General features: G+C 37.4%; 1 protein-coding gene across 6 annotated transcripts in view; it reads left to right on the top strand.

The window, feature by feature from the left end:
• The window catches only part of SIPA1L1 (signal induced proliferation associated 1 like 1), a 202,399-nt gene that overhangs the window by 161,030 nt on the left and 27,296 nt on the right, over window positions 1-14,073 (top strand). For all 6 annotated transcript variants that reach the window (XM_082760693.1, XM_082760690.1, XM_082760692.1 and 3 more), the window contains 2 exons: window positions 2,163-2,441; window positions 10,632-10,781. In XM_082760693.1, coding sequence (XP_082616819.1) covers window positions 2,163-2,441; window positions 10,632-10,781 — 429 coding nt within the window. The remainder of the gene's footprint in view (window positions 1-2,162; window positions 2,442-10,631; window positions 10,782-14,073) is intronic.

Genomic DNA, 14,073 nt, shown 5'->3' with positions numbered 1-14,073 from the left:
GTAATCCTTCTTTACTTAGTAGTAGATCTTGCTGCCTGTCTCTTGCTTCCAATCCTTGTTAAGCTTGAGGAGGCTTGTGTCTACTGTTTTATTGCTCATACAGGTTTTAAATGTAGCTTGATCAGAAATAAACATCAATACATATATTCTTTTTCTAAATTGGACACAGAGTATCTGCATTTTTCCTGAACTCATACCACCCAAAGCTTTCTGTAATTCTTACTCTTCCCTTCTGAACTCTGCAGATGTCTGCATTGTTCAGCCTCATAGCATTATGTACTTGCATAAAACCTAGAGAATCCATATTTGTTTTTACTGTGAGTCTTAATAACTCTTGTTGTAATGGGTAGCAGAGAGGAAAGGCGTTTTATTTGTCCGCTAGTTGTCAATGGAAAATTGAATACGTCAGGGATTAAAATGAGCAGTGGCATAAGGTCACCCATGAGGTATTTGGAAAGCTTTTGTACAGTATTTAGCAGCCCAAGCAAATGGAACGTTCGGCTGCAATCATAGCAAAAGGATTAGAGCAGAAAAATCTGTGTGGAAAGCAAAGATCCTATTATTTTTGAACTAAATTAAGTAGAGCCAAAAGCAAGCTTACTGTTAGTGTATCCGTACTCACAGCAGGAAGAGAAATTACTGCACTTGTAGAAATACAGTTCTCAGCAGCAGTGGGTTTTGTTGTCTTATAGAGGGCAAATACATTCATAGTAGGTTATTACCCAGTTACAAAATTTTGTAAAGCAACTGTTTATCCTGTTTGCTTTATCCAAAATCATTAAGGTTTAGAAATGGTGTCTTGAATTTGAGGCTATCCTACAAATATTGCTGAAGATTTGACTTAAATCATAGCACAAAGCAGTATCTCCTCTGGCAATCAGTTTTCCAAAACTTGAGTCCTTTCATTGTGTCCTCTGGAGGTCATTTAGCATTTCTACTCCAGTAAATTGTACAAACTGTAACTGAAATGAAGATCTATTCTGCTTGGTATAATACATTCACATGAGAAGCAGTTTCTATCCTAATAAATTGATTGAAATAAAGTTGGAGGAGGAGCTCATGTGCCGTTAGGTGGGGTGACGTGCCAGCAGTCACGTACACAAGGTCAGTAGCAGATAGAAAAATATATCCAAATACCCTGATTCACAAGCTAATGCCCTGCACATAGGCAAGCCTTGTTAAGCTTATGTCTCTGCTAAAACATAGTCATTAAAACATTGCCGCTGAACTCATTTAGAGGACTGGTTGCTGACCTTGAAGTTAAGGACACAACAACTAGAGGGAATTTTGTATTTTTGCTTCTCCAGCTATAACTATGCCTACAAATAAAGAGAAACTCAAACAGCTGAAATATATAATCAGTAGGAAAACAACGGCAGATACTTAAAATATGGAGGGGGGGAGGAGGGGAAGGTGCCAGCGTTTTAGTTGGATAGCGGGTGGACTTCGAAAACTAATTTCTTGGTCATCCCCATTTCCCTTGCAGTGTTTCACATCACACAGACTGGCTTCTTCTCAGGCAAAGCTGCTACACGTGCTTCAGAAGCACTCCTCATGTCTTCCAACTGCTAAGTTAATTTACAGGTTAAGGCTAGAGTTAGACCAAAATGAAACTCTAAAATGTGTATCTTGTGAACAGCAAGACCTCAGCACCAATTGTTGCACTCCATCTATTCCTATTAGACTGCAGAACTTGCTAGTATCAGCATACACAGGAAACAGGTTACCACTTTGTTTAATATTTTAACTGGAAGGAGATTCTGAGAGTTGTCCACATCAAAGTCATAATACCTTACAGGAAGAGCTACAAAAAAAATAGAGAATTTTGCACTGATTGTTTACAGAGTTTTGACATTCTTTTCTTCCCCATGGGAAAATGATGTGTGTAGGTAAACAAAGTAACCACAAGAAATATTCAATGCAAATAGAGGCATATATATTTGTCAAAATTATCCTAACCAGAGCTGAAGGTCATATTTACCTTCTAAATCAATCTACCATATTAAAATCTATGCAGAAGTTTTCCTTGCATCTTAAATGAACTGGGTTAGCTCATGTCCTTAGTCCAGTTTTTATGCTGCCCTGTTCCTGCATTTGTGGACAGAATGTACTTGTTTTCTTTTTATAGTGATTATTTTTTGTTTTTTTTTATTCCTTTCCAGGAGTTCTTCAGAAAACTACCGTATGCCAGTGATGGAATACAAAGTGAATGAAGGAATGTCATATGAATTCAAATTTCCCTTCAGAAATAATAACAAATGGCAGCGAAATGCAAACAAAGGACAGGGACCTCATGTGGCTCAGGTACCATCCCAAATTCAAAGTCCAGTAACATCTAGGATTGGCTCGGGGAAAGGAGAAGGGAAAATGCCACCCCCAGAACGAGCAGCCAACATCCCCCGAAGCATCTCTAGTGATGGGCGCCCACTGGAGAGCCGGAGGTACGTATCTTCACAAATTGCTTTTTATTGCTGCTCAGCATCTTATCTGGAAAAAAGCACAAAGCACAATTTATCTAGGTGTCTAAAGACGGCTTTTTATCTCACTTTTGATTAGTCAAAATGCAATATGAATATGAATGAAACAAGCCAAAAGCAAATGCTTCTGCTTGACATGACTAACCACAAAATGAGTAGTATTAGATTGATAGGATATGTTTCGCTGTGTTGGACAGTATCTAAAATTCCTGTATTGTTACTTAGTTTTTAAATGAGTTGCAGAGTTTTAGATCTAAATGTTCCCGAATCTCTACATTTTGACATAGTAAATGAAAATATATGGTTTTACAGGCTTGTTGAAATAACCTAAAGCTCTTGAGGCAGGAATAGCATTTAACAAGATTGTTCAGCAAGGGAATTCTGACCAGCACAGAAAGCAGATTTATCTGATTGGGAAGCTTTTGGACTTCTTAGGCTGGATACTTAAGTTCACATTTATCTAGCATGTGGGGTTTTTTTCTGTTTCTTTTTAAATAAGAAAACAATTATTATCAAGAAAGGTATCAGGAACACCTTTCACGGTGTTTTTGTTCTTTCATGAAAAAGGTTTATAATTCTCAAGTGAGCTGTCATTGTTCTGCTTGTCTGTGTATTTACAAAAATGTTTTGAGGGAAATAAACTCATACCTTCTAGGTCTTGTTTTGGACAATTCCTTAAGAAAAATAATTTTTAAAAGTTGCATACAGATTCCATGAATGTTTTACATTGGTGAAAAATATAAAGCAGTGGAAATAAGGTGCATAGTGTAGAAAATTGAGAAAGAAGTTCTAATGAATGAAGCTAAAACATTTTTCAGATCGTTATGAACTGGGGATAAAAAATATATCAAAAGAGAGTACAACCAAGACCAGAGAATTACCAAGATAAAACTGAAGCTTCTGTGTAAGCCACCTTAACAAATGATGCTAGTTGGTAGGACTTCAAATTCATATTTTATTTTTCATTAGATGCTGGCATCCTTATGCACTTAAACTGGTTAGACGGTGTGTCCCATCCCCTCCATCTCCTTGTAGCTCTGTGTAAGCTCTACAGATACATGCGTAAGGCTTGCATTAACGGAAAATTGGCAACCTTGAAAGCATTGGTAATACATATGTATGTATATATACAATTTATCTTTTTTCTTTAACTGATATGGTTGTGAGTGAGGAAGGATGCAAAAGCCTGTGAGATGCTGGACTTAGTTCTGTCTGTAATTATATATTTAGTGGAAGATAAAAATTGGATGGCTGGTTATAGTTGGAGACAGGTAGATGACGAGTTTGATGGAATAGGAGTAGGTCTTTTTTTTTGTTATTGTTTTTGTGTTGTGTTTTGTTTGTTTGTTTGTCTGTTTTCCTCCATCCTGTGCTGTAGAACCTCACCCTGTAATTATGGAAGGCACAGAAATACCTGGGCAAAGTTTCAGGGAGTGGCAGGACATTGGATGCGTTGAGTTGCTCTTCTTTTCATAAGCCTCTGTCTGTTTGTGGTACTAACCAAAGAATTTTGTCTATAATCTTGAGTGGTTGATTCCATTCCTTGTGCTGAGGACGATGAGATCTTGACTGCACTGAGAGATGTGGTATTACTAACAGTGGTTTTCTTGTGCACAAAAATCCATGTGGGCAATACAGCACACCTAAAGCATCCAACGTTTATCCAATTGCTTCTTGTGGGGAGTTACGGAGTTTTGCAAAGGGAAAATTACATTTCCATATACTCGGTATTTGTTTTCAAAATGTGAAACTTTAACTTTCCATTTCCTTCATTTTCAGAGCGTGTAGCAGGGTTTTTTTTCCTACAGACATTATTTTTTATGCAGAAAAGGTTCTATTGGATTTTTTCATCCTGAAATGTATATTACCAAAGTAGCTTTTTAGTTTGGTGGGGTCTTTTTTTGGATGCCTGAGAAAAGTCTTTTCTCATATCTGTCTGCTCTTCTAAACATGTTAGTCTTGGCTGGATCAAGTTTAAATATAACAGCAGCTGCATGAGGTTAACGTATTTCCAGTTAAAGTGAAGAAAAATACATTTATGTCATTTTGAAGGAATATTGGATGAAAAAAAAAACACACAAAAACAATAAGCTCACTGCAAGACTCTTGTTTTTCTTTTCTCTGCATGACAAAAGCAAGCTTTGCATTTTAGGAAGCTCAGATACTTCCCTTCTTACTGTGTAAAATCTCGAAAATGAACCAAGATGAGATTTTCATAGCCCTGTTAACAGCTGTCTCGTTTGATTTATTTATTCTCACTGCTTATTTTTCTACTTTTCAAAGAGCAAAGATCACATATCACCAGATGCTGGCATATGCTTGCATGTTTCTGGTGTGGGCAGCAGTGATGGTGCTGCGTGTTGCTTTGCTCCCTGTGATTTGTTCCTTGTTTAGTTCCTCTTTGGTTGGGTAAACTGATGACCAAGAGTAGTCTGGTAAAATGGGTACCAGAATCTATGCTGGTGGTCCATGTTATCTGATCCAGTAACAACCCTTTAATTAATGCAGTTATAAATGTGGCCCCATTGTATATAAAAAGGCTATTTCACCATCCCTCTTTGCAGTATTTACGTTCAATAGAGCATTTTTAAAGAGCTGTAGAAAGAAACAACTGTCACTGAAAAGAACACCGATGAAAATTTTGCTAGTGGAGATTTTTTTTAGTGTGATCTGTTTTCAGTCTTCCCTGATGATGGGGGTAGGAGAGGAGGAAACAGCATACCCAGAGGGTCTCTAGCTCAGTCATGAGCAAAGACCCTTCGTGGCCTGAGTGGGACTGTGAGAATGCAGTGGCAGATAACACTGGAGCAGCAAGTGGGACTTCAGATTACTTGTTCATCTCAAAGTAGACAAGTTTTCCTTGGATCACTGAAATACTCTTGTTAGCGATATTAGTCTAGTTCATTTCTGCATTTTTTTTGTTGTTGTTTCAGCTTTTAAGGTAGCAGTTCACGTTGCATCACTGTGAACTTTCTAGCTCTCTTCTACATTATGCTTTCAAAACATTTGGTTGTTCAAACTGATACGTTATCTTAGCCCAGGGTCTGTGAACCATCAGAACTTGGGGGTCCCTGTCAGCCCCTTCATTAGCACTGCTCCATGGGCTCTGCTCTGACCTGTGACATGAAAGCCGCTCTGCATCCTTCTCCTACCCCCCTTCTTGTGTTCCCATCTGCAGCTCAAAGACCAGGGCTGGCTCATTTTCCTTCTTAGCCAGGCCACTGGTGCCTTACTATTGAGAGTTGAAGCTCAAACTGTCATCAGCCTTACAAGCAGTAATTTTATTTTCATATAAAACACCTGATCATTCTTCTGGTTTTGACTTACTTTTGTCAGCCATCTGTCAAGAGAACCCATGAGAGAGTCACAGAAGTGTTACAGGTCCTAATTATGGCTCATTAGCAAGGCTGTGCAGATAGCCTGTATTTCCTTACTACCATCAGGGCTGCACTTTCCAAATGAAGGGGCTGCTAATTGTCAGTGGGGCTGGAAATTTACCTATGAGAATGAGCATCAGTCAGCAATTTCAGAATTAAATTATAGCTATACCTCCATTTTCATGTTCAGCCGTGGTGTTAGCTGTGGCCAGCTATCGGTTGTGTTTCTCCAGCGCTGAGCCCTAGTTAACACATGCTGATGTTTGGCCGATGTTAATATTTAGCTGTTTGAGGCTGAAGGTGACATTTATCGCTCCTTGTTCCCTCTTGCTGTTGGCTGCACACTCTCTGTTCACTGAGCACAGTGCAGTGACGGTGGTGACAGATAACCCTCCACAGAACAGCAGACAGGGGCAGAATTTGTGAGCTGTCCTAAGGGACATGGCAGCTGGGAAGCACATGATGAATTGATCTGTGTGACTCTTCGAGCTTTGAGTCTCAGATGGATTTTGGAGAAAGCACAGAATTGCAAGAGGGGAATCCTGTCATCAGCCATAGCTCAAGCAAGTAGAATTTCTCAGAGTAAAATAGAGATGTTACAGTAGTTCCAATATATCAGGCCTTTCATGACTGAAGTGCACCTTTTTTGGAATTACCTGAAAGTGATATTTGGCTGAAGATCATTTTATATACCTATAGTCTCTAAAAAGAGGTAACGAGTGAAACAAATTTAGGTTTTTGCACTTCTTATTTTTGCTTTAGCTTGTTAATTATGTTAAATGAAAGTTGAGTTATCAGTCCTGAGAACTAGCGGATTTCATTTTTGTATGATATACATAAAAACCTCTTAGCTTCCCTAAAGAACTGTTGTTGTGAGAGAGTTGCTTGCTTGACAGTCCCTGACTGAAAGCAGACAAATGCCTGACCTGCAGAGTACTTAAATCTGCCTGTATTGAATTGTCTTCATGCATCCAATTCACGAGCTTATACTTAAAATCTCCCTATTCCTCATGGTATTTTATCTTGGCTCCTTTAATGTATTCATGATTGATGTGCATGTTTGTAGTAGCAGGAAAAACAATCAAAAACTTTATACATCTTAATATAAATCTCTAATGCTACTGCAGTATTAAGACTAAAGGATCTAAAATACAAATGCAATAAATTCCCTTCACGTTAATTAGTTCACATGGGACGCTATGTAATCTATAGCCCAGAATAAATACCAGAGGAAGACAGTAGGGGAAGAAGACAGTGATAAACCATACATATAAGTGAAGCATGCCAGAGTTAATGTTACTGGAGAAGATGTAATTTTGGAGCTTGACTTATTTATTTTTCCCTCTCACTATTTTGTTTCATATAGTTGGCTTCCAGACTTTGATTTGCTGTGTGATTTTATTCAGGATCCTTGTGTAAATGTATTTTTTGATACTTCCTTGGGTTAAACTATGAGAATTTCTTTCAACAGAGGGACATCTGCCTCGTTCAGTTCACACGGTGGATGCAGCTCATTAAAGAACAGCTATTTAATATTTTATTTTCCTCTTCATTACTCCATCCCTTATTTACTGGATGGTGTTCAAATCCCACTGTAAAGATGCAATTATTAATTCCCCTCTAAGCTTTACAGTGGCACCCATTACTATAGTTTCTGAATGCTTCATGGGTATTAATTAAACTTAATTTTCAAGACTCTTGTGTGAAAAGAGATGTCTTTAGACCTCTTCAGATTAAGAACAAAGGTAGAGAAATTATGTTCTAATCAATTGCTATGTCTTATTTTGGGCATCTCACATTTGGAAGTGTGCCCAGCATTGTTAATATTTTATATATTCTAATTACAGCTTCAAATTAAAGCTTCAGCTGCTTTGGTAAGTTTTCAGCACAGAAGTAAATCAGGCCTCGGCATCAAGTCAGGCCTTTGAGAAGCTTGCAATTAGTGACAATGAATGAAAAATCATCTTTAACAAATACACCAATGATCGTAGTGGAATACTGCAGCAAGTGCAAGATGAGATTTCAGTTTGCTAAGACAGCAAGGAAATACCTTGATTCTAAGGCCATCCCTTTTCTTCTGTCAGCTGCACTTCCTGCGTGTCACAGCTGTGCAGAAAGGACCAGAGTATGATTGTCTAATTAAAGACTGTCGTAGGCCATAGGCTCAAAGCATGCTAGACTGACATTTTTTCCTGTGATGTATATATTATGTGCATATGCAAGCTGAAGATCTGGGGAAAGTTACAGCAAATGACATAGAAATGAATTATTAAGAGCAAGATGGATGCTTTTGATGTCTTTGTCATACTAAGCAAATAAACATACGCCCATCCCACTCACTGTCTTCACAAAAGATGATTTTCTTCCCATACTTGGCAAGACTCGACCAGTCCTTTCAGGATGAACTAGATCTGTTAGAGCTAAATCATGCGTAGTATAATCCCAATTCAATTGACTGCAATGTAATTGTATCTCTTTAATGCAATGGACGCTTGGCCTATTTTTAAGTTCAATTATGGAACTCATGCGCTTAACCATTTTGGAATTTCTTCTCAAAGCTGTCTTTTGAAATAGATAATAGCCTGTTTTAGTTTATTTTTAAAAATTATAAATAAAAGACAAGCACAGAATAACTTAACTACAGGGACATACTGCTAACAATACTCCTTTTGAATACTCCTTTTGTCTTGGAAAGTTCCTTTCATCAATAGATTTCAAATCAGATTGAAAAGTCAATTCAAACTAATTTCAAGTTCTTTCGTCTTAGTTGTATGTTTCACATAAAATGAAATGTCTTTCCCTATTTATGTTCTATTGTGAACTGTACCAGTAAAGTGTGTTGCTGCTTTAAATAATAGGGTGTCCTGCCTGACTCCTTGTTCCTTGCTGCTGTTAAGGCCACATTTCTAACGATTGTTTTTTTTTTTGCCCTCGGGGCTTTTTATCTTGGTAAATGAGCTATAACTCCATGACACAGTTCTGAAAATTTGATGTTCCTTCTGTATAGTGCTGTCACTTTTTGGTAAGGCACAGGAAACAGAGAAAAGGCATAGCTGAATCCAAAGTGAATATGTAAGCATTTTCCAACAGGAAATCGTTTTACAGAAATTATTGAAGTAAAGGGTTTCCATGCCATTAATAGTAAATGAAAATTTGTGAAAAAAGCTCATTTTCGAAGTGTGTTGCTCTGCCAGCATAACTTAAATGTATATGATTATATTAGATGTGTGAATGCTATTGAAAACACACATTTCTGTTGGCCAAACTGTTCTTTCCTTTATAAGAGTGCCAATGGGAAAATGAACTGCTTGGCTCACTGATCCCCAAGTTTCCAAATTTTGAACTGTTTGCTTTGCAATTAAATATTTCATAGTTGTTGCTTGATAAATGTGAGAAGATAAATTCAGTTCAGTAGACTAGAAAGGGATTACTGAGTTTGCTGTGATACTTCGATGGCCAGGAGTAGTTGGATCATTCCTTTCTTGTCTGGGGAAAAAGAGTTGCTACTAATGATGTGTACTTTATGAAATTCCAGATGATCAGCATGTTTGGTTCAGCCCTGCTGCCTTTTTTTTTTTTTTTTTTTTTTTTTTTTACCCTTTTAAGCTTTAGTTTACTGCTTTTTTTGGTGAAGTACTGAGGAGACCAAATGCACTTTTTTTTTTTAATCTACCTGTCTATATTTATTTATTTACGTGTATTAGTCAGTGCTGTGCTTTTTTGTATTTTCAGAAGAGTTTTTGAACTTCCTTACAGTTACTATGGTGAGAGCAGATTAAAATCTGCTTGTTTGCAGATAAAGGTTAAGTGTCTAGGTTAAGATAAATCTCTGGACTAAATTTTTGTGCTGAGACAACTATCTGTTTTTTTTAAAGTCAGTATTTTTTAGTGTGTAATTATGCATTTTAACTCAGAAAAATACTGTAAAGATTTACTTTCACAATATAATTTATTCTTGGATGGTGTAATTCGAAGTCTTAGATCACTGCAGAAGTACTAAATGGCTTCAGTCACTACTGAGTTGAACAATAACTAGCAGCACTGAATTCGGTTGGGGTTTCAAAAACAAAATGCTCAAAGCAGAAAAGGATCTAGAAAAAACTTCAACTGTAGAACAGGATATACAAGTTGAACAGTGTAAGCATTCTGCTCAGATGCATGTGTCGAAATTCTAGCCTGTTTATTTGCCGTACGGTTATTCCAACAGGAGAAGGCTTCATGTGATTCAGGTCTGTATTTTCAGCATTCCCATATGTTTTATATGAGAATATTAAGTTTTTGGTTGGATTTCAGGATATTTATGAGTAATGTTACATTTTTAGACCTTATGCTTTAATGTGGGCAAGTTTGGTGGCTTAGGGATAAGCTTAACAGCCTTGGAAGAGTTTGCATGGACAACTTCAAATTCCAGGCAAGAGTTTGTTTTGAGAGGTAGAAACAGATGGCTCTGTTTGGTATTTGGGCATGGAATTTCATGCTTCATTATTCCTTACATTCAATCCCGAAAAACAAATCGGGACTTTAGAAACTCTGATGCTTTCCTAGTTTGTGCTGGGATTTCCTCCCCCATCCCCACCTGCCTTTCTTCATTTACTCCACAGGGAATGGATTAATAGGGGGAACATGTCTAATCTTTTGACTGGCACTATTACTACTGTCTCAATGATGACATGTTCTTTGCTGATGTGACATTTTGCGCTGGGTAGTCCGTCATGCTTTGCACTGTGTCACTGCAGTTCGGAATTGCTGATTTGACTGGTTCCCTTGCTCTACACAGGTTGTCTCCTGGTTCTGATGTCTACGTCACGGTTTCATCCATTGCCTTAGCAAGGTCGCAGCAGTGCCGCAATTCTCCAAGCAACTTATCAACCTCAAGTGAAACTGGCTCTGGTGGGGGCACATACAGACAAAAATCTATGCCAGAAGGGTAGGCACTAGAGTTTTTTCATATTCTTTTTAGGCAGTTTTTTGTTCTCTGTTCCATTTGTTGTAATGTATGTTAAACACAGGAGTGTTTACATAGCCTCCTGCCAACTGTTCTTTACGCGCATTAAAACATGTTTGTTTTCAAGTATCACTGTCATGCTTTTTGGAAGTCAGATTTTTAAATCCTTTGCTTCTACTTCTTCCATTTGCACCCTAACTTATCTCTCTGATCCCAGTCTACAACAGAGCTGAGGCTGAGAGCTCATAAAGGAACCCTTATGTATTAAAAAATAAATGAGCAGTAAATTAATTCTAAATTAACAGTATTAGTTTAATGTTGCAAATTGTTTCATTTCACAGGTTTAGATTCTAAAACTAATAGGTTTAGGCCTTTGCAGTCTATACTAATGGTAGAAGCAAAGTGTGGTGACTGCAGCTAAGACTTGAAATATGTGGGCACAAAGGTGCTAAATAATCCACAATTAGCATTTTTTTTCTATGTATTCATAATCACTCTGTTTTAAGGCTCTGTAATCCAGCTTTCCAGAAATCTTCAAACTCTGAAATGATCCAATGTCAACGTAAGGGGCAGCTTGCAGAGGAAGAAATTAAATTTGTATCATTTTCAGAGAACACTGAATGAAGCAATAAATCAAGTGTCTCTAAGAAGGGAAAAAAAATAATTGGCAGTAAGAGAGCTATCTACCACATTCCAAATTACTTCCTGTAGAGGAAAGCAGAACTGTTCATACTGCAAAGCTTTCCTGTGAAGTCTTGAATATGTTGCTTGTCATTGTGTGTAATTCATTCTATTTTGGGTCTCATATAAAGTAGAATATCTTTCTCTCTATTATAGGAAAAAATACATCATTAGTAAGAATAAATATCATTGTCAAGAACTGCTTAGCGCAAGCCACTTTTTTAAGCACAGGCCACAGTCTTTTGCCTGTTTAGGTACAAAGAATGCTGTCTTGAGCATGTGTTTAAACAAGTGCAGCTTCTTGCTCCAGGTGACTGAAGATTTGTCTCCCTGTATTCTCCTTGTAGCTCAGTTTGAGGTTTTCAGAGGAAGCCATCTCTTTTCTGTTGCACACCTTCATGAAAGCCTTGATTTGTGAGACTATCACTGTCCAGGCCGTTATTTGAGTTTGTAGTAAAGTCCGACTGATGCTAGGAGACTTGCTCTAAATCCATTAAACTTCATTGTACAGAAACTAAATGGAAGCATGTCCAGAGCTCTGCAGCTGGAGAGAAGACTTTAACTTCTTTATACACTGTATACTTTTGTCTCATTCATGCCAGCAGCTCTTGTGTTGTCTAGAATTCTGAAGAACAGCTTGTGCTCCCAATATTTGTCTGCTCTTTTCCAACTACGTCATTTGCTCTAAAAAAAAAAAAAAAAAAGTGATGCTGCCATATGTCCATAGACCATTGCAACCATAACTGCTTGAGTAGGAAGGAGTTTTCACACATGGGGTTTTTGTTTTGAATTGGCCTCATAGCACACCACCACCCTTCCCCAGTCCTTTTCCATCTTTCAGGTGGGTTATACACATATGTTCACTGCTGCGTTGTTTGAGAATTTGGCAAGTTCAGCAAAGATGTGTCCTAGAAACCTTTTATACACTTCTGTTTGCTTCTGAAATTTAATCAGTCCAACGAACAATATTTTAATGGAATAATGAAGGAAGTAATTAATACATGAACTTTGCTTTTACTTATGAGATACCTAAAACAAACAAACAAAACATAAATCCTTATCAAACTCCAGTGATGTGACTGTTAAATTCTATTCTTAAAGGAGAAGCACTTTGTATCTCATACTGTCCTTTCACACGTGGCTTATAATTTACCCAGGACATCCCAAACATTATCTATCAGGCTAAAGAGGAAGTGCAAAAAATGTCATTAAGTGAGAAACATTCCATTGCCTCAGTAAGCAAAGCAGTGTTCATTACGGTTCCTTTGGCATCTTCTGTTGAGATTCATCTGAGAGGCGAGATTCTGGGCAGCTTTGTAGAGGTGTCTGGAACACCGTGTAGAGGTGGCAGAGATTAACTTGTATGTTGTTAAAGTAGGGGAGAGATAGTAACATTCAATTGCTGAGAGTGGTGTAGGTGCCTGTCCGAAGAGGTGCTGTGGCCTGAAGGTAATCGTACTGCAGTGGGGCTCCGGCGTGCTCTGGGTATGCCAGTCCCTGAGACCTCCCAGTGCAGGGAATCTCAACTGCATCACTTACGTGTACGTTTCTTTCCTGCTGCATGGTATGACCAGTCTGAACGGTTTGTGAAACTTAATGACTGGAAGCATGGATGTGAGTCCAACCTTTACCAGGTATCGGTAAAAGCAGTAACTACTGCCTCTTCTAGATTATTGGTCCATAACCTGACTTTGGGTATAGGCCACACTTCATTGCTTTCAAGAGTATCCAAATTGGTTTTGATGTATGTATGTGTATTTCATGTACTCATCCCAAGATTACTTGAAGGTATGTATATGGAATAAATGATAGTAAGATGTGAAGAAAATACTGAAATAATTAGTTTCTTCTTAAGATTGTATATTTGAAAATATATTTTTAAGTAATATTCCTGTTCTTTTAATTCTTTGCCTGTTCTTTTAATCCAGTTTGACTTGTACTTAGTTTTTGGATTCCTCCCTGCATACCCTGATGGGCCATAAATTTAAGCAGCATGGAATATAGCACCACCTGCACTTACTATTCCCATTTTTAAATAGCCCACTTCATGATAAACAAAAAAAAAAAAGATATTTCTTGCCTTTTCAATTAGTAAAGCAGCGGTTTTAATAAAATAAGATTAGCAATATGATATTTTTGTTCATCTCTAATTAAAAAAAAGGCACACCATAGAATGTGAGAAAAAATTAACTGTTTTCATAGATATAAACGTATGGGCTTTAGGTTAAGAGGACAGTATAAATGTATAGAAGGTAAAATATGGATGCAACCCAACTTAATCAAACTAAGACTTCTTGGATTTCTGTTTTTTTTCATCTGCATACCAATTTCTAATTATTTTATCATGAAAATATATTCTTCCCAAAATACTTCTCAAATCTAGAAAGTTTGGAAATTAGAACAGTGTTTAAAGAATGTCAATACTGTGTGTTGTTATTTTGTGCATGTATTCAATCAGTATTAAATTTATCATGTTTAATTTAGGCATTTAAGTGAACTTCTAGTTGCAGTCCGTGGATGGAAAAGGAAAAGCCTTACCCACATAATGCAATTTCAATTTAAGGTGTTTGCATTCATAGGGCAGGTGTATCCA

Source organism: Aythya marila (assembly GCF_965140915.1).
Source record: "Aythya marila genome assembly, chromosome: 5".
Lineage (NCBI taxonomy): Eukaryota > Metazoa > Chordata > Aves > Anseriformes > Anatidae > Aythya > Aythya marila.
Note: the sequence above shows the minus strand (reverse complement) of the source record. Positions and strands in the feature narration are given on the sequence as shown.